Source organism: Cricetulus griseus, chromosome 3 (assembly GCF_003668045.3).
Source record: "Cricetulus griseus strain 17A/GY chromosome 3, alternate assembly CriGri-PICRH-1.0, whole genome shotgun sequence".
Lineage (NCBI taxonomy): Eukaryota > Metazoa > Chordata > Mammalia > Rodentia > Cricetidae > Cricetulus > Cricetulus griseus.
This window is the reverse complement of record NC_048596.1, coordinates 77,916,800-77,941,062: the sequence shown is the minus strand read 5'-3', so window position 1 is coordinate 77,941,062 and position 24,263 is coordinate 77,916,800. Positions and strand designations below refer to the sequence as shown.

Sequence of the window (24,263 nt, the reverse complement as noted above, 5' to 3'; positions counted from 1 at the left end):
CACTTGGCATTCAGTTAACAAAAATCATTATACTGAGTTACCAGGGAGATAATTGTGTGTGTGTGTTGGGGGGCTGCTTACTCTGAATCCTTTCTATACCATTTGAACCATATGTCACATATGTTCTTTTAATTTAAACAGAGATTATCTAAATACGAGATAATAGGCTGCTTATTTTTAGGATGTTTATACATTTAAGAATTAGTCTAATAAATGCTCAATGTGAGTACCACAAGGACTTAATTATTATAGCTCTGTTGTATGTCTTGGTACCTTGTTTAAAACAAAACAAAACAAAACAAAAAAAAACAGAAAAAACCACCTTTCTTTATCCTTTCATTCATTCTAACGTTTTGGGTTTTTTTCTGAGAAAATTGCTTTCAGCTTCCTGAATAGACTAATTCTGTCATCTGGGGAAAATGTGCCTTTATTCCATTTTCTCCCTTTTGCTCACAGTCCAGTCCTTGTGAAGAGTAGAGTCCACAGAGCTTTGGTAACTAACAGAGACAATGACAAGCATCCTTCTATTTTTGATCTTAGTGGGACTGCTTCAAGGACCTGCCCCTTAGGAGGCATGATTGTCTAAGAACACACTCTTCCTCCTGTGAAGAAAATATCCCACTGTCTAGCCAAAGTCGAATCACTGGAATAATCTTCCAGAATGCAACTTTAACCACCATCAAAACCAGTGTCCACAATGACACCTCAACACCTCAAGGGATCTCTCCTTCCACTCCAAGGTTCTTCCCAGGATCCTGAGATCCACTGACTCTCACACCCCAGGTCTTCCAGCTGCCTGGGTACTGGAGTCCCTCACCTCTCACCCTTAGCCAGCAGATCAGTCCCCAAACCAACACCCAGGATCCTCTTCTTTGTTCGCTTTGCCCTCTTTGCAGCATCTCTGCCTCAGAGCTTCAGCTTGAAACTGAGCTAGGATGGTGTTGAGTTTGTATCCTGACTTGATTCTTACAACCTGAATGTTTTCAGTATTCCTGGGTTCCAGTTGTTTGCAGTATGCAGGCAAACCATGCTCACCCTTTTTCTTCATTTTTTTAAAAAAGATGTATTAACATCATGCTGTACATGGTGATGTTACTAGGACTGTTAAGAGCAGATCCTGGGCACCAGCAGTCATAACAAGCTAGGCTCAGGCAGCTGTCCTTGGCAGGTTGTTAAAGAGACAAGTAATAGTGTAAAGCAGAGAAAGATCTAATCAGTGTGCACAGTGAGGAGAGGAACAAACAAAGAGGTGCAATGGCCCTCCCTAGTCTGTCCCTAGGGTCCTGACGAGAGGTTTAGGCTTAAATGGAGGGTAAAAGATTCACATATCAAAGCAGTCCTGGTCAGAGTGTGGTCCCACACATTACTGACCTATCCTTGTGTCAGCTTCAGTTTCTCCTGTCAGGTAGGCTGACAAATTGCCAGAACTGGATAAAGTCTCTTTAAGGACACAAGCTCCTCCTCTGGCTGGCATCGGGGCTCAGCCTTGTTCTTCTCCCAACAGGAGATCCTGGGGAAATTCCATTTCCTTGGGACCCATTGTTTCAGTAGTCTCACAACTAAAGGGAGAGGGACAAGTGTCTTTCCTTAAAATGTGTTTATTCTTGACAAGAAATGGTTTTGAAAGCACATACCTGTAATTCTAGCACACAAAAGGCTGAGGCAGGAGGATCACAAGTTCAAGGCTAGTCTGACTACATAGCAAAAGAGAGTCTCAAAAACTTTTTACTAATATGGGGAAATATTCATGGAAAATGTAAGTAAAGAAGAGTATATGGTCCCAATGTTAAATCATCTTGTGTGAAAGTGCAGGAGGGAAAAAAAAGCATTGAAGAGATATAAAAATGTCAACTGGAAGTTATTTCTGGGAGCCAGCAATATGCTACTGATACGAATGGCCAAGTTCACTTTACAAGTGTTTGACTTGGGGTGCCAACAGCTTTATGATCAGCGTGGAGTCTTCCTTGGGGGAAATCCTTGACACCCTCCCCTGTTATAATGCTTTGCTTTTAAAAATCACACCATGTCACCCATCTGTCTCTTCTCATCCTAAAATATTTACCAAAACCAGTGGTAGTAATGGGTCTGATTTATTGAGTTCTTGCTGAGTGCCAGGAGCTGTACTGAACACTTTCTGCATTTGCCTGATTGAAAGACGTGGGAGAGTGCTGAGAGCAGCCTTGGTGCTGAAGGTACTGTGACAGCATCAGGACAACCTCAGGGCAACTCCATGACACCACTTTTACCATCTCCCTGGAGATAGGAGAGGTAATTCACTGAGCACTACAACTAGTGAAAGATTGAGATGAAGTTGACACCAAGATGTGACTCCAAAGTCTTTTACTCAGTATGTTTTCATTCAGAGATAGCAGGATTATATGTCTGCAGGAACATGGGTGCACCAATGGGGATTCTGGCCAACTGGTGAACTCATACCCAGGCTAAGGATTGGTTGTCACATGGAAGTGACAATGAACTCATTTTAGAAGAAAACTCGAAAATACGATTTTCATGTGAATGTCCTGAGTTTTAAATTACAGCAAACATATTTAGTTTTTAATAGAGCACAATATGCAATTAAACAACACAGGATAAAGGAAAGAAAAAAATCACAAAACATTTTTACACAAATCTCTGAAAGGCCTGCTGGGCAAGGGATGGACCAGCAAGTGAGAGTGCCTGCTGCATGAGCCTGGGGACCCCCATTGGAATCCCCAGTATACATAAAGGGCCCAGTGTGGACATATGTACCCGTTACCCAGTGATGAGGGACAGCAGATACAGGGAGACCACTGGGGCTTGCTCACCTCCAGGCTCGCTCCAGGTTCAGTGACAGACCCTGGTGGAGATCAGCTCACCCAACATCCTCTGGCTTCCACATAAGCATACACAGCATATGCATCACACACACACATGTACACATGCATACACACACACACACACACACACACACACACACACACACACACACACACACACACACACTAATAAAAGCCCAAACTCATTTTTAATTTCTACATTTCCCCTTAGAGAGCAGAAGTTACTGGACTGGAGATAGTTCAGCAGAATCTTTCTTAGATGGAAAGTAAATATTTCCTGCTGTACTGTCTGTCACAAATACTCATGTCTGCCATAGCAGCATGAGAGCCAGCACTGGAGCTGTGCTTCAGTAAAATTTTATTCACTGCATGTTGTAAAATAATATTCTTTTGATTTTTCCCTCAATCATCTAAATATTCAAACACCATTCCCAGATGATAAACCATAGGAAATCAGGTAATGGACCCCTTTTGGCCTTTAAAAGCTCGCTGCCAGGATTAGAGAGATGATTCTGCAGTGAAGAGAACTGGCTGCTTTTCCAGAGGACCCAGGTTCAATACCCAAGATCCACAACACACAAGGCAACTCACAGTCATTAGTAACTCCTGCTCCAGGGGATATGATGATCTCTTCTGGTCTCTTCAGGCACCAGACACATAAGTGGTACACAGACATGCATGCAGACAAAACACCCATACACATAAATTTTAAATTAAAAACCCTTGTATGCTGGGGCAAGAGAGATAGCTTAGCTAATACCATACTTGGTGGTCAAACATGAAAATCTGTTTCATGAACATATATGAAAACGACAAGTAGCGTGATGCCACGTGCTTATAATACAGGCACTGGGATGTAGAGACAAGAGGATCCCTGGTGTTTGCTGGCCTGTCAGCCTGTCTCCAAAAAAAAAAAAAAAATGGGGGCTGGGGAGATGACTCAGGAGTTAAGAGCACAAACTGCTCCTATGGAGTTTGGTTCTCAGTACCCATGTCAGGCAGCCCATAACCTGTGGCTCCAGTTCCTAGAGAACCCAAGACCTCTGGCTTCTGGGGGCACCTGCACTCACATACATATACCCACATGTAGACACATGACTTTTAAATAAAATGAATTTTTTTAGGCAGACAGCAACTGAGGATACACATATACACATGTGCAGGCTCACTTGCACTCATGTGTAGGCACACACACACACACACACACACACACACACACACACACACACACACACACACACAATCTGGCTAGTGTGTTTCCTGATTGTAAGTACCGGTCTCATGCTGCCTAAATCACGGAGTGGCGTGCTTCACAAGAGATACAGACAGGCACCTACTAATCACCGTAATAATCACCGTAATAATCCTGAGTGGTCTGTTTTAGAAGAGCCCACATTCCATCTTCCCTGAACCTTTTCTTCCTGTGCAACCTTCTGTGGAATACATAAAAAAGCTCACAGTGAGGTGAAGCTACTCTTTAAGTCCCTTGCTCTGTCCAGGGGCACCTGGCCTGTTTCAGGGAAGAAACATAGCTGGTGAGAAAAGCACTGGTGGACCCCATTGCCACTATTGATAGCAAGGGATGACCACAAAACTGTCACTAAGTCACCTGGAGAAGTACTGTGCTCCCACTTCTAAAACTCCTGAAGAAAGCAAGAGTCACAGAGGTTCTGAGGACTTTCAACTTTGGAATCCATAAGACAGTACACTGGTGTGATAGTGTGATAGTGTTCTCCACCCTCTTCAGTTTTTTTTTTCTTCTGAAAAACTGATCACAAAATGGTGTATTTTAAGAGCTATAGAGTAAAAAGCATATAAGATACTTCAAGTGGTTCATGGGCTATAGTAAATGTGCAATAGGTATTATCATGATATTATCCAGTCAATTTGTGTTGATCCACTTTGTATGTATGCATGAGTGGGGTGTGTGTGTGGAATGTGAGTGTGTGTGTGTGTGTGTGTGTGTGTGTGTACTTGTATTGGTGTGCATCTGCAGAGGCCAGTAGTCAACTTTAGATGTCTTCTTCTACTGCATTCCTCATTTTTGAGGCAGGGGCTCTCACTAAACCAGAGCTTACTAACCTGGCTGCCCAGCAAGGCCCCAGGACCTGCCCTCACCCTAGCACGGAGGTGACAAATACATGATGTTACACCTGTTTTTCCATGAGTGCTAGAGATCTAAACTCAGGTCTCCGCATTTGTGCAGTAAGCACTTTACCCACTGAGCCATCTTACTAGCTCCAGTGTCAGTACACTACCCATTGCTGGGACAAAATGCCTGACATGTGTTCCTTTTAGCTCGCAGTTTGAAAGGCTCCTGTCTATGGTTAGTTGGACCCAGTGCTTTTGGGCTTATGATGAAGAATCACAATGACAGAGCAAGCTACTCATTTTATAGTATAGTGATTGCTACAAACAAAAAGAAACAAGAGAGGGATGGGCCTGAGGACAAGATACAGCCTTCAGGCATGCATATCTCCAAAGACTTACCATTTCCAGAACCTCTATGTCTGTTCAGCTATAAACCCATCAGAGGATTAATTCTCTGATAAACTTAGAGCCTCCATGACTCAATCACCCTGAAGACTGCTGCATGGGTCTTCAGGACCTATGTCAAGACATAACACACTCAACAAATGGGAACATGAGAACAAAGCTGTGAAATACAAGAGTGAAATTAATGTATTTTCTTCAGGGTTAGGAGAAAGGTTATTGTTTGTTTTTCCTTCCAAGAATTTCCTGATTCCTCGCCCCTAGATCCTTTTCCGGATTCTGAGTCTATTCTTTGAATCAGAACCAAAGATATGGTCTACATACCTCACTGCAATTACTGTGGAATGCTGCTGGCTTGGAGCCTACTCATGGTAGTGAGTAGTAAGGAGTTAATAGATAGAACTCTTAGTATTGTAAGATAATCATAGGAACAAAAATAGTAGACACAGCAATGATGGCTCTTCATAGTCTGATGGTGAAGCCTCAGGCTTTGAAACCTCAGCAGCTAGGATGCCTTTGTTATCCTCAGTGCCCCATCAGAAATATCAATATTAACAGCCTTGCTTCAAAGGATGGTGGGCTTCATCAATGTGCCTGGCCAATTGGAAATACTCATTTTGTGTGTGAGTACAAGGATATGAGTTGGTATATGTGTATATGTGTATACATGTTTATATGTGTAGAAGCCAGAGGTCAATATTGAGTGTCTTCTTTAGTTGCTTCTTCTTTTCTTTTTTTAAAGACAGGGTGTTATTATGTAGCTCTGACTGGCATGCCTGGAACTTACTATGTAGACCAAGCTGGCCTTGAATTCACAGAGATCTGCCTGTCTCTGCCTTCAGGGTGCTGGGATTAAAGGCATGTAGCATCCCAACCCATTTGTTTTTTAATGTGTGTGTGGGGGGGTGGGGGGGGTGGGTGTGTACCACAGGGCATGTATGAAGGTCAGAGGACAAGTTTTTAGAGTCTGTTCTTTCCTTCTATCTTTATGTGGGTTCCTAGAATTAAATACAGACCATTAAAATCATGCAGCAACCACATTTATCTACTGTGCCAATCTTCGAGCCCTCCACCTTATCTTTTGAGACAGGGTCTCTCACTAACCAAGAGTTCACTAATTCAGCTAGACTGTCTGGTCAGTAAGCCTTGGGGACTCTCCTGTCTCCACCTCCCAGCACTTTCATTACAGGTAGACATCACCATTACCACACTCAGCTTTGTACGAGAGTGCTGGGGAGCTGAGCACAAATCCTCATGGTTAGCATCAAGTCCTACAGCCACTAAGCCATCTTTTCCCTGCAGAAACACTTAATAAGAGACAGCTATTATGGTTATGCGCCCAAGCTTCACAAGAATTATATACACATATATATTTCATAGATGGCCTTTTTCTCATTTTACGGTGACCTCACTGAAAAGCATGGCTGGCTTTGTCTAATTCTCCACCTTCCTGCTTGGCTCTACACTACACTGCCCCTCACCTCCCTGCATCCGTCTTTGCAGACAGGGAAGAGGAAACACAAGCATAATTTCATGCTGTGCTGTGAGACTTTCTGAATAGTGTTTGTCATTTATAAGAACTGACAGAGTCATTAACTGCCCCAGAGATTGGTTAATTGGCTAGTTAATAAACACCCACAATGATTATCAAACACACACAATGAGTTGAGTCAAGTTTATGCTGGAGGAAGGAAAAAAAGCAGAATGCTGACAGCTTCTCTGTGGGTCTGAGTGAGCTCCACAAGAGTAGGGGAAGGGTGGAGGAGGGTAGGGGGAGGGTGACTGTCATCTCCTTCCCGAGGGAAGAGACCTGTGGTCAGAACTGGCAGGTTGGAGACCGGAGACTATTCCCAAATGCCCGGATTGGAATGTTGGCTCTTTGCTTACCTAAGTGACTGGAAGTGAAATTCTCCTTTGCTTATCTGTCAAATGGGAAGATAAATCAAATGCTTCAGTTCTTCCTCCCTTTTCCCTCACCAAGGCAGGAGAGCGGAGACCCTGCACCAAGCTCTCATGCTTCTTAGATCTTTGTCCTTCTGTGATGGCAACAGCATGCAGTATCTGAAACACAGAGCATTTTAGCCTCTCAGTTTTTATCGAATGTATTTATTGTCTGTTGTCTCTTCTTATATGTTAGCTGTGGCTCACTGTGACAAATACCGAGAAAAACACTGTGTGTGTGTGTGTGTGTGTGTGTGTGTGTGTGTGTGTGTGTGTGTGTAGTAGGCCTTGAGTATAAGTGCTCTACTACTGAGTTACTTCCCTCTCCTTATTTCTTATTTTTATTTTGAGAGGGGGTCTTGTGTATCTCCCAAATTGGCCTTGACCTTGTCTTGAACCTGCAACCCTACTGTTTCCACCTCCCTTGTCGTTGGAATCACAGGGGTGTACCACAATGCCTGACATAAATCAACTCTTAATGAAAAGAAGTTTTCTGGAGAATGTTGATTCTGAAGCCTCAGGGCATGGTTAATTGGCTCTGCTGTTTGAGATTTTGGTGAGACAGAACATGGTGGTTCCTGTTAGGTAAGATATGGTGAGAGGGCTGCTTTCTTCATTGTAAACAGGAAGCAAAGCTCCTAAAATTTCCTTCTTAGGCATGCACCTAACGACCTACCTTTCTCTCTCTGTGCTCAAAAGTTCTAGCACCTCCTACCAATGACAAGTGTATGTGTGAGTGTGTGTGAGTGTGTGTGTGTGTCTGTGTGTGTTTGTGTCTGTGTGTGTATATGTCTGTGACTGTGTATCTGTGTCTGTCTGTGTGTGTCTGTGTCCATGTGTATGTCTGTGTCTGTGTGTGTCTGTATATATGTGTTTGTCTGTGTGTCTGTCTGTGTATGTCTAGGTGTGTGTCTATAAGTGTGTCTGTGCCTGTGTATGTCTATGTCTGTGTCTATACCTGTGTATGTGTCTATCTGTATGTGTGTTTGTATGTGTGTTTGTGCATGTGCTGGAAATTGGACATTCTAAGAAAGTGAACTACCACTGAACTCTATTCCCAACCTCAAGTCTATCATTTAATGCATGGACCTCCCAAGGACATTCAAGAGCCAAACTACAGCAACTAGTTTCCTTTATGCACCCTACTTAACCCAGCTGTTGGGCCTCTATGCACAGCTTCTGATGACCAGGGGAGTATATGCAACATGGAGTTGACCACGAAGCCTGGACCCCAGTAACACTCTTCCCTTGGCTCAGGGCCCTGTTTGTTTTCACAGGTGCTTTCCGAGGAGTGTGCAAGAAAATTGATCACTTCCCAGAAGATGCAGACTATGAACAGGACACAGCAGAATATCTTCTACGTAAGTTCCCCTACCTCTCCAGTCTCCCTGGGGGGAGGGAGAGGGTCTTCTGCCATCACCCACTTACCTGTGAGCGTGAGTCTCCTCATTATCCAACTCAAAGTGCAGACATATATTCCCAAGGCTCTGATGTCGAAGATTCTTTCATTTCAATGAGCTAGAAATAGAAAGGAGAAAGAGCAGGTGTATCAGAATTGAAGGTTCTTTTTAGTCTCCTTAGAAGAAAAATCTAAGGAAATTTCTTCAGCTCAGTACAGCTTTCACCTCTCCAGTGGGTGATTTGAGGTGCTAATGGTCAAGGTGCTAATGGGTGAGGTGCTAATGTGTGAGGTCCCCAAGGGCAAGGCCTGGCATGATAAATACAAACCAAAGTTCACCTCTCCTTTGACTTCTCTGCAGTTACCAATCCTATTGGGACAGGGACAGTGTCTCTGTAGGAATTTTCCAAGGTCAGTAACCTGGATGTGGCATGGGCTGTCACAGGCACAACACAGGACAGCCAGTGCCATGTTGGGTTGGAATATGATAGGCTAATCTTTGACCCTATTTGACTTCCTTCAGTGAGGTTGGTCCTGAGGCAAGCTATTTCAATATCTTAACTCTCTTCATCTGTTTTGAAATGGAAATTATGTCATCAATCTGACAAGGTCACAAAAATTAAGTGAGAGAATGTGTAGTATATTCAGCCCTGAACCCAACAGGTAATCATGATGTGGTGTATGTCATCTCTGGTCTGTCTCATGGAATTAGAAAAAGCAGAGTGAGATGCAGATGGGGCCTTACACTGGTCCAGGCACAGGGGAGCTTAGCTTGAGATGTCACTGTCATTTCATTAAGAAGCAGAAGGAAAATTCCAAAGTATTGTCTAATTTGCTATTTAAGAATGTTAGGTTTAAGATGATTTTTTAAATTGAGATTATAAATTGGCTTATTCAGGTTTTGTTTGTGACTCAGAGACCAAGTATCTTAGGTCCAAAGTGGGTAGAATATGTACTTAGCATTCAACCCAAGGGTGTGGGGAGAGGGGAAATGGGAAGAAAGGAGTAGGAGGGGGAAAGGAAGGGGTGGGTTGGAGAGAGAGCAAGAATCTAAACCGTGGTGGATGAGATGTCAACTGGACTCCCTCAAAAAACAACAGCTTTGAAGTAAATACCAATGGGATTTTCCCAGGATGCCTGTTGTTTATCTATGCTTTTTTTCCTACTTGAAAGAAACAGTTTATACCTGCCCTGTTGGAGACTAAAACAGAACTGTGGCTTTTACTCTACAACTCACAAAGCTGATTTTCAATTCTCTGGGGAGCTTGATTGTTTTTCTGACCATTTCCCCCTCCCGGCTCCTTTGCTTCATTCTCCACATGCCACGCCACCCAACAGCAGCCTCACCAACAGCCACAGAATCAGAAGTTCAAGCACGGGCCTTGGCAAGCACACAGGTTCCTTGCCAGGAATTTTAGAATCTCTGATGCCTCACTCTCTTTTCCTGTTGCTGTGGTGAAATATCCCGATTCAAAAGCAAGAACGTTTATTTCAGCTCACAGTTCAAGTTACAGTGCATCATTGTAGGGAAGTAAAGGCAGCTGGCCTCATCACATCTGTAATGGTGAAGAAGAAGGGAGCAGGTGCATGCTCAGCCCCCTCTCTCCACTGACACTCTCACACCTTAAGGGTAGGGCTGCTGTTAAACCCCTGCATCTCAGTGCCATCCGAATCTGCTGCTATGGTAGAATATCAGATCCTGTGTGACTCATAGAGAAAAGAAGCTACCAGCCAGGTTGTGGTAGGTTCACACCTATAATCTCAGCAGAGGAAGGTGGATCTCTGTGAGTTCGAGGTTAGCCTGTTCTACAGAGAAAGTTCCAGGACAGCCAGGGCAACATAGAGAAACCCTATCGCAAAAAAAAAAAAAAAAAAAAAAAAAAAAAAAAAAAAAAAAAAAAAAAAGAAAGAAAAAAAATCAAAATTGTGTATTATGAAAGAAAAAATTCTTTGGTTGACAATTTTAGAAGTCAGGAAACCCACAAGCATGGTGCTGGTGTCTGCTCAGCCAGTGACAAGGGCTTTCTTACTGCATCATAACATGGCAGAGGTCATCACATGGAAAGACAAGTCTGTCAGCCTCAGTTTCCCTCCTCCTTCTAAAGCCACCAAGGGCTACATCAGAGCCCAACCCTCTGAAGTCGTCTAATTCTAGTTACCTCCCAAAGGCCTCACCTACAAATACTGTGAGCAGATTTTTAGATTAAGTCTACAGTCCAGGAATTTTGAGGGACACAGGTAACCCATAGCATCATAGAAGGCTAATTAATAAGACCTAGGTTATGTTGACTGTAGACTTCCCATAACATGACATGAGGAGCAAGCAAAGCTCAACCCTAGTGTCAATGATGAAATTACACTCAAATGAGCTTACCTTTGACTCTCAAGTGAGAGGGTTGGCCACCAACAGGGCTTCCAAGTTGCTACTGTGCCATTTTGGAAACAGCCTCACCATTAGGAACAGGATGTGCTAACACGCACACCCTCCCCCTCTCCCTCTCCCTCTCCCTCTCCCTTTCCCTCTCCCCCTCCCCCTCCCCTCCCTCCCTCTCTCTCTCTCTCTCCCTCTCTCTCTCTCTCTCTCTCTCTCTCTCTCTGTCTGTCTGTCTCTGTCTAGAAAAGAGCAGAAAAATGACAAGTTTATCTAGTATGCTGCAAATATAACGACAGTAAGAGAACAGTTGTTGGCATAATATGCTGGGCTGTTTGTGGTGGGGGTGGGGTCTTCATTTTGGAGCTGCCATCATTCATTTGGATAGGGATAGGGTAAGCCACTATCACCCAATGACCTGCCCTGCATTCCCCACCATGCAAATGAGGGCAAATCTGATTGGTGGATGTTCAATCCTAGCCTGAGATGGCTTTATAGGAGGTGAGGCATCTCTGAGGTGTGGATTGCAGTTAACCTCCATTCTGCCAGAGGAAGCTCCATTTCCTGTCTAGAGATGCTTCCTGGACAAGCTAACTTTGAAGACTTGGTTCCTTTCTGGCCTCAGTCACAGCCCTCCTTCCGCACATAGCACATACATGTTTCAGATGCACCTTTGTTGTGTATGTGTGTGGTGGGGCCCTCATTTGTTTGTTTGTTTGTTTGTTTGTTTGTTATTTTCAAGATAAAGTTTTTCTGTGTTGCCTTGGCTGTCCTGGAATTCACTCTGTAGATCAGGCTGGTATTGAACTCACATAGACAGAGATCTTCCTTCCTCTGCCTCCCAAATGTTGGGATTAAAGGTGTGAACCACCACTACCAGCCTGGTAGGGGCCTCATTTTCGACAAGCAAGAGACAAGTTCTCTGCCAATGAGCTGTCTCCAGCCCTTAGCCCTTTTTCTTTTCTTTTCTTGTTTTCTTTTGATAGGATCTCATTACCCTGGCTGGCCTTGAAGTAACCTTGTAGCCCAATCAAGCCTTAAACTTGTGTTCCTCTGCCTTCAGCCTTCTTAACAGAGTGTTTAACAGGCCTATGCCACCAGGCCAGTCCAAATATACACTTTTATAATCAACCTCATCGCTTCCAATGTTGGGAGCATGTCCTTGGGGCACATTTCAAAGGTTAATCATTTTTTTAATTAAAAAAATCTTTTAATCAAATAAACTCATTACATTGAATATTCAAGCAAACCCTGCCAATTCACAATGCAAATGGTCCCTTTAAAGGTTGATTCTCAGACTGGCAAGACTGCTCAAAGATTAAAGGTGCCTGGCTCCCAGCTTGACAACCCTGAGCTCCAGCTCAGAACCCACAGTGGAAGGAGAAAACTGACTCCTACAAATTACTCCTTCTGACCACCAAACACAAACACACACAATTTTCAGTGGTACCCATTTGCAAAGCCACACATCAAACATGGAAATTTTTAGGAATTATTTGATAAGTTACTCCCAAGGCTAGACCTATTAAGTTATACCCACACTTGGGATCCCAGCTTCCCTGGGATCATATTCTACCCGAGGACCAAAATTACCATGAGGACCCTCTCTACCTCCTCTGAGTATTAAGGGGAAAAGAAACCCCACCTCCACTGCACCTTCTGAAGTTCTATCGGAATGAACGAGTAATAAACACACTCAACTGGAGAGAGGCTTACAAATGTGTGGATGTGAAAAAAGGGAGGAAATCACATCTTGTTGGGCGGTCACCAGAGCATGAGTGCTGATCTAAAATGACTTAGAAAGCTATAGACTCCTTTATTCCATTGGGGGAAAAGGAACGGGGAAAGCAGACAGCTTTCCTTTAAACCCAATAGACCTATTAAATATGCAATGGCCCGGAACAAACTCTGACACCAGAACACACAATGAGTTGTAAATGATTCTCTGTGGAATGGAAGTAGAGGCAGCCATGGGTGACGAACAGAAGTCTGTCCAGGTGTGTCAGTAGACTGCAGTCTTCCTGGGAAATGAGTTGAGGTAATGGAAATGCAGGGAAGAGACTTAGAGTAATTGCTTCCTCTTTGGTGGGTCCAGACTTCAGGGAGATAAGAGAGTTCCACAGAAAACCTCTGCTAGCATTTGGAGCAGGGGCATGAAGCTAGGATGGGGAGACACAATGACACAAGGTCAGAGGGACCTTGACACAGGGCCTGCTTTTTAAACAGTGTTTCATTTACTTTAAATCAAATTACTCAGCATACCAAAACAAGAAAACAAAACAAAACAAAAACCCATTATATTTTCAGATTATCATTCTCTTAGTCCCCAGCACAATCCAGGGCAGTAGCAAAGATAGCCAGGGCAGACCACATGTTCAGGGAAGACTGATCTAATCTGGTCCTTCCAGGGCCCAGGATCCCCTCACCCACCCACCATGCCTCTCTTCTTTCAACCAGTTTTTCAGTTTGAAAGCCCTCCTAAAATGTCACTATGGGAGCAGGGAGCTGGGAAGGACACAGCTATCCAGCACTCCCAACTGCCCAGGCCTCCAGCCTGAGACATCTTGAAGCAAATACGGAAGCCCTCATCTCTTCTACCTTAAGAGAACCCATTCCTTTGTGTCCTGCACCTCAACCCAGTTACGACTAAACACACAACCAACCCAAACCGGTCACAGCATCTTAGAATGAGTTTTGACTTTCAGATCTGAACAATGTAAGTGGCAGGAGCTAAGTCATGTGACTGTGAGGGACATGAACTCAGAGCTCTGAACCTCTCTGAGCCAAAATAAGCTATACACCTGTCTGCCCCACCCCTATTCTGTTCTTCTGGCTGGCAGGTGACAGTAAGGTGCCACCATTCACTTCACTCTGAGAGCAAGCATGACAGGTGTTCATGAATCTTTTTCTCACAGCTCCTATCGGAGCATCAGCTAATATTTTCACATAGAAAATATTGCCTGAATTCAATCACTCACCTTCCATGGTTCACTGCACTAGTCCAAGCCATGCCAGCTCTTACCTGGATCCCTGCAGTCCTGTCAATCACTCAGGGCCCAGCCCATGGGAAAAGTCCTTCTCATTGCACCTCCTTCACCATCTTGAATTGTTAAACGACTTTGCAACAAGACACCTCACATCTTTGCTTTGTACAAGGTCCTGCAAACTATGTGTTCGGCCTCGCCTGTGGTCTCTACTAGAGCATAAACCTCATGAGGATAGGGTCTGTGGCTTCTTAATGTACGGATGAGCACAGAATTCATTCAGGCTCTTTATCCAGGCCTGAGTATACTGCAGCCAGAACAAAGCTTATGCTGCCTGTTACTGAATATTTAAGGTGAGTTTTACTCAGGGGGTCCGAGAAGACACTCTTAGGCTCACCTTCACACCTCTTCTCAAGCCAGTGTTGTTATTGAGAATGAGACAGCCCATCACTAGTGCCCAAGCTTGTCCCTCCAATCAGGTAATCTCCACATTCCTGGGATGTCCACGCCTCTGTCAATTATCATCTTTCTGGACATCTAGACCAGTCAGCTCTTTGTACTCCTCCAGGAGCTGCCTGGTTGGGAGAGTTAAAACAAACAAACCATTAATAATGCATGCATGCAGATTAACTTAGAACAAATCAACCATTAGCCACACAGAGGTGCTTTCTCCTTTCTGTAGTATGAAATACAGAGTGCGCTAACTGCTCTCCCATCCCCCACCAATTCAAGAAAATACAGCCAGTCCCCGACTTAGGGCATTTCATCTTGGGATTTGCAAACCCTTCAGTGGTTTGAAAGCAATGCATGCTCAGCAGAGCCTGGCTTCACATTTCAAACTTGGGTCTATTCCTAAACCCGCAATATGTGAACTGATTCTCTCATGAGGTGCAGCAGCATCCGTCATGGCTCCCAGTCAGCCTGCCAGCTGAGAGGAGATGGTCAACACTCTATGGTATGCTGTGTTGCTACAAGGCTGGCCCATCAGTGTAGGAAATGCTTGCTGCACCTACAGTATTTTTCAGCATCCTAAGGTTCATCAGGGTGCAACCCATTATAAGTTGAGGATTATTAGATAGTATATACCCTTATTCTAGCTAGGATCATACTGACACCTGCCATGGGACTCTGCAGCCTCTCCAGACTCTAGGAAGACACCAAGTTCACAGCAGTGATCAGAGGTCCTCAAACCAGCATCCCTTCAAAGAGCAGTACTGTGCCTTTATGGTCCTTAAGAGTTTCTTTTGCTGCTTCCTAGCACCTGGCAGGGTGCCTAGCATCTAGTAGGTGCTTAATAAATATTTCTTGAGTGAATACATAAATTCATTTAATCATTCTGTGACTAAATGGGTTTTGAATGGGTATTGCCAGGCTCTTTACTATGCAAATACAGGTGTTTAAGATTCTGCATTTTGATGAGCTGCAAATGGGCTGACAGGGATTCCTGAATTCAAGACTGCCTGCATAATTTGCAGGTCCCAGTGTAAAATGAAGATCCTGGGTTCCAGGCTCAAAAGACAGACCCAAAAGATTTTCAGTCAACCCCCACCCGCCTCCACAGCCCCACCATGTACAGGTTTTGATTGCCATTGTTTGTTTTTGATTATTGTTTAATGTTGCCCTCTGCTGGGCACAGGGATAGCCTCAAAGTAAGTGAAACCTCACCCAAGGATCTGGGGCTTGCACCGTGTTCACCCCCAGGCCCCCATGAGAGACAAAGGATGATTTGGTTACTAGGTTGAGGCAGGAGAGGACAGATACTCTGGGAAGTTAAGAAGTTGATGGCTGAAAGTGGGGTCCTTTGTGATTCTAGGCTCCAAGCGCCTTTGTGTAATTTACAATGCACACTACTGGTAAAATTGCTTAGACTTTCAAGATGTTGGTGGCCATCAAGTGCTGGATCTCCAAAACACAGGCCCCTGAGTGGCTGGCACTGGTCTCACAACCCTATGGGATATGGACTTTTGTCTAGTTCTGCACTGTTTAGTTCTCAGACACCACATAACCACAGAAGGTGAGTCCTAGGGCTGGCTGAAGCATAGACGGACACTTCTCTCCTTCTCTCCACAGGGGCTGTGAGGGCCTCCAGCGTCTTCCCCATCCTCAGCGTCACACTGCTGTTCTTCGGGGGACTCTGCGTGGCTGCCAGTGAGTTCCACCGCAGCAGGCACAGTGTCATCCTCAGTGCAGGCATCTTCTTCGTCTCTGCAGGTGAGCATCTTGCCTAGGCCTTGGGATCTCCCTAGACAATGAACCAAAGCCAGAGCCAAGGTGAATGATCAATTTGTGTACAGCTGAGGGTTCTGTTAGATAGTAAGAGGCCCAGACTCTAGCCAAGTCCAGCACAAAGGAAATACATGGAGGAGACAGATGTCTATTGAGACAAAAGGGACAGAGAGATAGACTAACCAAACAGCAGCCAAGCATGGTGGTGCATGCCTAGAAAACCAACACGATGGATGTTGAGTCACTAATTAGAGGTCAGCCTGGGTTACATAGTGAAACTCCAAAGAGGGAGAAGGAGGGAAGAGAGAAGGAGGAAAGAAAAAGAGGCAAGAGCGATGACAAGAGAAAGAGAGAAGGGAAGAGGGAGAGGAGATAGAGGGAAGGAGAAGAGTTGATAAGAGCTTTGAGACACCTGCTTGCCAGTCAAATGCTGTTCCTACCTTTCAAGCATTCAAATTCCATATCCTCCCAAGCATCCCTGAAGGTAACAAAAGCAATAGCCCCAGATGACCTCAGGGAAGACCTGACATCCAGCCACAGTAGCTCTGAGCAGCAGGAAGTGCAGGGTGACCTGGAGACAAAGGACTACCTTCCAAAATGTGTCCTGGTTCTCTCACCCACCACCTCCTCTCCTCGTCATCCTCTCCTTCTGGGTTTCCACACTTCCTTTCAGGTCTTTGCCCCCCTCTTCCCACCACTCCTGGCTCCAGGCAGGTCAATGCCAACTGGATGAAATGCTTTAGGAAAGCAGAGAACTCCACAAGTTTATTCATCATTTTTCTCATTGCTTCGCCAAAATACCGGACAAAGGCTGTTTAGAGAAGAAAGGGTTTCTTTTGGATCACATCAGGAGGGGACAGTCCATCATAGTAAAGAAAGCATGGCATCAGGAACATGAGAGAGCTGGTCACATTGTGCCCACAGTCAGGAAGCAGGAAGAGATGAGCTGGTATGCAGCTTGCTGTCTTTGTTTTATTCAATCTGGGACCCCAGACCATGGGATGGTGCCATCCACATTTAGGGTGGGTCTTCCCACCTTAATTAATACAGCCTAGAAAGTCCCTTCCAGATATGCCTATAAGTGCTTCTTAGATGATTCTCGATACTGTCAAGTTGACAGATATTATTAACCATCCTGGAAGGAGCAGAGGAATATGGCTTTGGTGGTGACCTTCAACTTTGCTGTACAGTGGTCTTCTCTTACACACAACAGATACTTTCCAAGAACCCTAGTGGATGCTGAAACCCAAAGAGTAGTACTAAATCCTATAACACTGTATCATTCTGTAAAAACACACAATGAAAGTATAACTTATACATTGAGGTATAATAAGCACTAAAAATAAAATAGAAGACTCAGAATAAACTGTAACAAAGCTATTTAATATTAATATGAATTGCTTCTTTCTGGAATTTCCTTGCACTGTTTGCGGACCCCCCTCCCAAAAAAAATGACTGTAGATAAGTGACACTTTGAACTTGGTGTGGTCTTGGGAACTATCACTAACTATCCTGGTAACTTGGCTTCCTCACCTCCAACCTGGCAAACAGCAGTGGTTCCCATTTCACAGAGCTGGTGGAAGGGCACTGGGCGTGCATGTTTATGATGTTATTTTCTACTATTGGAAAAGCAGCAACAACGTATTGTCAAGCATGGAGCCAGTATCCTAGTCCACTGTCATACCTTGCACGGGTTCTTTCCCCCCACTTTCCCCCCTTTTACCGAATGAGTAAGAAAGACAGCACCTCACTCTAACCTTAGGAGAACCCATTCAAGTTACAGACCAGTGAGAAAGTAGTATCCTTGCCCTGGGGAGATGAGGTCAGCTAGAGGTAGCTATGGCTTCTGACAATGTTCTGTGGTGACAAGTGTTAACTGGAAAACTGAGGCTTGACTGGCTTTGAGGAATGTTCCTTCCACTGGTGGCCCTGTCCTGGCTCTGGCTGACCAACCAGGAGAATCTGCACCAATGTTGTGTTGATGTGACAGTTTCCAAAGAATGAGATACGATCATTATTTTGTTCCTCCAGGGGATTGTTAGGGAAGAGTGTCATCAGCCACTTGCTTTTCATGGAAGTACCATGAGGGATGACAGGTACCTTAGATACAGGGGTCCATGAGAGCCTGAGGGGATGCTTGTCTAGGATTAGACCTCTCTACTAGGCTCCCAAGAGCCTCAAATTTTCCACCTATAAAATAACAGTGTTGGAAGACACCATGCTCCTCAAGGTGCTTTATGGTGCTAAGGTTTGTGGTTTCATTACAAACTTGAGCACTTACTGTGTCCTGGGCCTGATAACAAGGTCCAAATGCATGAGCTCTGAAGCCCAGCTCTGCAGTGTTAATCTCCCCTCTTCCGATATTCTAGTCAGATAGCATCAGGCAAGTCACTAAACTGCTCTGTGTCTCAGTTTCCCCACCTAAAAGTTGGGATAATAATGACTCTGCCTCTTCAGGCTGTTTAAAGTGTTAGATAAGTTGGTACTCATAACTGAGGCTAGAACCGTGGCTGGCACCCAGTGTGGCTCAACACAAAGTAACTGTATTATGCTTTGTGTGTTTAATGTGTGCATCAACTCCATTCATTTATTAATTCAACAAACATACCCTGTGTTCTGGTATGTTTTGGGCCAAGTTCTGGGCTAGAAACTGGAGCAAGAGTGATGAGCAAGTGTTGTGTCCCTGCTCTCAAGGAGCTTACAGTTTGATTGGAAAGACTATGCCTCATTACAGAAATCTCTTCCCACTGTGGCTAAGAGTCTTGGATTCAAATTCTGATTTTATCATTTCCTAGTTTATATTGACATGGAAATTTAATAATCTGTGTTGTTTCACTGACTATAAAAGGGAATCCTTTATTTCAAAGCAGACATATTGCAATGATTCATCGAACCAATGAAGGAAAGAACCTGTGTATCTAGGGGCATGTAGCTAAGTAGTACTGCACTTGCCTAACACGCTTGAAGCTCTGGGTACCATCATCAACACCATAAAATAAATAAGTCAAGTCACCAAAGACTCTGTCCAAGGTCCCACTCATAAATGCCCTGTGAATGACTGAAAGGGACTTGGCATCCTGCCTCTTTAAACTAGTTTGACATTTGAGCATCTCTGTGGACTTCCCTACCCTGCCCCCCAGCAAAGCTCTCTTTCCTAGGACTTTCTAAACTTTGTCAACCATATTTCCCTGCTGTCATAGGGGAAAAAGGGAACATGGCCCTGGGCACTCAGGGCATCCGTAGAAGCATCAGTGAGCTGAAATGTCTTTGAAGTCAGTTTCCCATTTCACTGAAAAATTCATGTGAATACTGCTTTCTCCTCCTTATATCCGTGTTCATTTTAACATAAAAGAATGTGTCTTCCACTAATCATCTGGGCAAATTGACACCAGGGGAAGAGAAGCCGTTTTTCATCCTGTGGTGGTCCTGGTAGCCTGACAAAGCCATATCTGTCATCTCCCCTACCTGAGAAAGCCTGTGCCAGCAAAAGGCCAGTAGAAAACACAAGGCAGAGGCAAAACCTGACTCTTCCCTGCTAGGAGCAAGTCCTAGATGGACTATGACCAGAGTCATATGCAAAATATTTGTAAGCCCTCACACATGTGCACCAGCTAATCAGCATGGTGACACTAAAGCAACTCTGCTAGACAAAGCTTTATGTTATATTTTAAGGTTTATTTTTATTTGTGTACATGTGTTGGGGTGGGGGGTGTCTGCAGAGGCCAGAAGAGGAGATAGAATCCCCTAGAGCTGGAGTTACAGGCAGTTATAAGACACCAGACATGGGTGTTAGGAACTGAACTCAGGTTCTCTGGAAGAGCAGCAAGCCTCTAGACAGAGCTTTCTATAACCCTGTAGTTGTCTAACATTGGGAGTATGTAGAGAAGTACAGGCCATTCAAAGAATGGAGGGAGGGCTCAAAAGAGGCTCCTGGGATGGTTACTCATCAACTAGTGTTGGGGCTTGCAAAAAGGGGCGGACTTCATATAATGCTGCCCAAAAGGTAGTGCAGATTTAGAAGCAAGGAGATGCCAGCTGGTATATCAGCTCCCTCAGTCATTATTGGCAGCAAGCCTGAGCCCCTGACATAAAAGAACAAAAGGCAACATTTTCCCTTTGGAGCAAGATTGTGAGTCAGGCAACTGGAGGTGAGCAGGGCTCTGGGCACTGCTCCTTCCCACCATTGCCTAGGGAATCAGTTCCTCTCCTAAGGGGTAGGCAGCTGGTTATTATCAGTGTAGCCTGTTGGCACTTGAGGGAGGAAAGTGTATTTATAAGTCAAGACTCTCTAGGGAAACATAACAGGCATGGGGCAGTAATGGGTTAGCTTACACATCAGAGAGGTAAGTAATCCAGTACTGTCTGTACTTGCACACTAGAGAAGCAGACAACCCCTGAGTTACTCAATCCAGGAGCTGGAAGACTCTACCATCCCAATCTGTATTGAATGCCCAGAAACTCCCCCAGAAAGAACTGGTGTTTAGTCCTCATTGAAAAGCCAAAGGATATGAAGTCCACTGTCCAGGGACTGTGGCAACAGCAACAGACGCACTCACTAAGAGTGGAGTTTGTTTGTGTGCTCTGACCAGGTACTCCACACCCAGCTTATTAGTTGGCATCACTAAAATTCAGGATCATTCCCTTAGTTACAGACCACATGATCCCAATGGAGCCTTTCAGTAGTCCTAGACATATTTTGTTTGTTTGTTTGTTTTTCCATATTGGGGGTTGAAATAAGGCTTCAGATGTGTTAGGTAAGTAAGTGCTCTAGCTTAGCATTGTGCTATCTCTGCTAGCTCTGGACTTTTTGTTATTGTTTTGTTTTGAGACAGGGTCTCTCTATACAGCCCTGGCTATCCTGAAACTTACTATACAGACCAGGCTGGTCTCAAAATCACAGAGACCAGCCTGTCTCTGTCACCCTAGTGCTGGAATATTAAGGTACGCACCACCATACCAAGCTTCTAGACATTTTTTTAATCAGTCAAGTTGAGAATCAAGACATTGGAGAGAGTCTTTGTGTTCCCTAAGTCCTGTTATGTCAATAGCTGACCTAAAGTGTGTCTTATTCTGTGCAGAAAAAAAAAGAAAGAAAGACTTGGAGGTCATGGGTGTAGCTCAGTGGTAGAACAATCCCTAAGTATATAACAAGCTCTGGGTTCCATTTCCAGTATCAGCCCCCCCAACACACACACACACACACACACACACACACACACACACACACACACACAGACTTGTTGAGTAACCATCCTTCTTCCTCCAGCGGATAATTAACCTCCCAACTATAGCTCCACACTGTGTGTGTTCACTGGTCTCCAATCAACATTTCCATCTCCATAGATCTGACATGCTCTGCTCCCTAGCTGGTCCTCCCTGCTACTCAAGATACTACCAGCCTCCCCAGCATCCAAGCTATGTCCTTGCAAGTCATTGGCTGTCCTTTCTCTCACACTTCATAGTCCACAGCCTTGCCTTCCTGTCAATTGTCAGGATCCAGCTCAAATGCCACCTGGCCTTCAAAGCAAGGCACTTACCTCTCTCTCCTGAGTCATCCCATATTCATCTCTGAGAGGGTCCTTGCTGTATTATGCGATAATTGCATTTACATGTCAGTCTCTCCAGCTACTGGTGAGAAATTCAAGGTCAGGGACCTGAAGCTTGTTCACTTTGCCATCTTTATGAGTTAGTGTCAAGATTAAGTGGTGATGAAATGGGTTGTTTCTAGGGAGAATGGATGCATTCTGGGTTCTACAATACTTGCTATGAGTAGACAATCTCTCTGTTAACTGACAGTGTCCCGCACAGGATTGAGCATCAGAACTTGTCATTTCCCAACAGGCTGCCCTTGCAGGAATTGTTCAGCTGTGGGATTTCCTGGCAATGCTCCATTGCCTCCTCTCCCTGTTACTTCCACATGTTCTATCAGTACTTCAAAACTAAAAATGGCCATTGCCTCTGGGTCTTTACAGAATGTTTTCTTTCCCCTTTCTCTCAGGGCTAAGCAACATCATCGGCATCATAGTTTATATATCAGCCAATGCTGGAGACCCTGGGCAGAGGGACTCTAAAAAGAGCTACTCCTACGGCTGGTCCTTTTATTTTGGAGCCTTCTCTTTCATCATCGCGGAGATTGTGGGTGTGGTCGCTGTGCACATCTATATTGAGAAGCATCAGCAGTTGCGTGCCAGATCCCATTCGGAGCTCCTTAAGAAGTCGACATTTGCCCGCCTACCACCCTACAGGTATAGATTCCGAAGACGGTCAAGTTCTCGCTCCACTGAGCCTAGATCCCGAGACCTGTCTCCCATCAGCAAAGGCTTCCACACCATCCCTTCCACTGACATCTCCATGTTCACCCTCTCCCGGGACCCCTCTAAGCTTACCATGGGGACCCTCCTCAACTCTGACCGGGACCATGCTTTTCTACAGTTCCACAATTCCACACCCAAAGAGTTCAAAGAGTCGCTGCATAACAATCCAGCCAACAGACGTACCACGCCTGTCTGAGCTGACCTCTGACCTCTGCCCCGCCGCCCAGCACAGCCTTGGGGGAAGTGTACACAGATGTCTCTAAGGTTGCATGGCATGGTCCTCGTGATGGTATCACTTCTAACAAAGAACGAAACCAAATGGACTCAACTCCCTCCCACACTGGTCCCTCAACCCCCAGACCTTAACCCATCCACTCCCTCTAACTTTTCTCGCTCGTCCCTTAATGTTACCCCTCTCTGTGTATCTGTGCCAGGTGTTTTCTTTCTTTCTTTCATTTTTTCCTTCTTTGCTGGAAGGACCACAACATTCTTCCCTCCTTGGGAAAGGACTTTACTAAAAGTCGAAGGTGTGGTCACAGCAGTGTGGGGGGATTTCCAAAGCCCCATCAGTTGTATGCATAGCTGTCCCCATTGTCCACCCACACGAGCTCTTGGGAAACCCACCACACAGGTGGCCCTGAGAGAGGCATTCACCCTTAAGTGTTAGAAAAACATGACCAGAAATCAAAGATGTCAGTGCCCTGAAGCAGTTAATGTAATAAGCACTCGTGTTATTAAAGGTTTTTGCCTTGTAACCAATGGAGCTGGGGGTATTTTGTCTTGTTTTGTTTTCTGGGTATTTCCTACAAAAATTTGCTCTCCTGCCACCAGCCTGGCTCACATCTCTCCTAGAAACCACACTTTTCTTGTCCTCTCTCTAGTCATCATGAATGAGTCCCCCTTTCACTCAAGGCCAGTGAGATCTTCTTTGTCTGTAGCCTTTTCCAGCCACCAGATCCATTGGAGACTCCTAGGAAAAGTGGGAATGCTGGCCATTCAAGATCTAGCTCTGACCTTCAAACTTAGTCTCCCTATCTAACAAGAGCTGTGGGGCCCAGCCTCAAGACCTCTGGCCACAGTCACTGTCTCTTGTCTGTACGTGTAATCATTGGTGATTTATAAAGAATGCATGTATGTATTTATGCGTCATTTTGAGGCAGGGTCTCATGTATCCAGGCAGGCCTCAAATTTGCTGTGTAACTGAGGATGACTTTGAACTTCCTAATTCTCTTGCTTCCACCTACTAAATTCTGAGATTACAAGCATGAACTACCACACCTAGTTTATGTGATGCTGAGAATTGTGCATTCTAGCTGAGGGTGCTATGAAAATCCCCAGTCTAGGAATTAGATAGATAGATAGATAGATAGATAGATAGATAGATAGAGTATTAATTTTATTTTATACATGAATTCCAGGTAGGGTGAGAATTGGACTCATGGTCAACTCATACTGTCAACAAAACACCTTGAACTAGGTAGCTTAAACAACATTTACAAATAATAAATAGGCATTTATTTCTCATAGCTCTAGATCAGTGGTTCCCAACCTGTAGGTCTTGACCCCTGTGGGAGTTGAAAGACCTTTTCACAGGGGCTAAGACTATCCCACAGATCATATCAGATACTTGCATTATGATTCATAAAAGTGGTAAAATTAAAATGATGAAGTAGCAACAAAAATAATTTGATGGTTGGGGTCACCATAACATGAGGA

At 44.6% G+C, this 24,263-nt stretch overlaps 1 protein-coding gene across 1 annotated transcript in view; it reads left to right on the top strand.

Moving 5' to 3' along the window:
* The window catches only part of Cacng3 (calcium voltage-gated channel auxiliary subunit gamma 3), a 94,089-nt gene extending 71,346 nt beyond the window's left edge, over window positions 1-22,743 (top strand). The window contains exons 2-4 of the mRNA XM_027410281.2: window positions 8,531-8,614; window positions 16,078-16,218; window positions 22,232-22,743. Coding sequence (XP_027266082.1) covers window positions 8,531-8,614; window positions 16,078-16,218; window positions 22,232-22,743 — 737 coding nt within the window. The remainder of the gene's footprint in view (window positions 1-8,530; window positions 8,615-16,077; window positions 16,219-22,231) is intronic.
* Window positions 22,744-24,263: the final 1,520 nt, after the last annotated feature.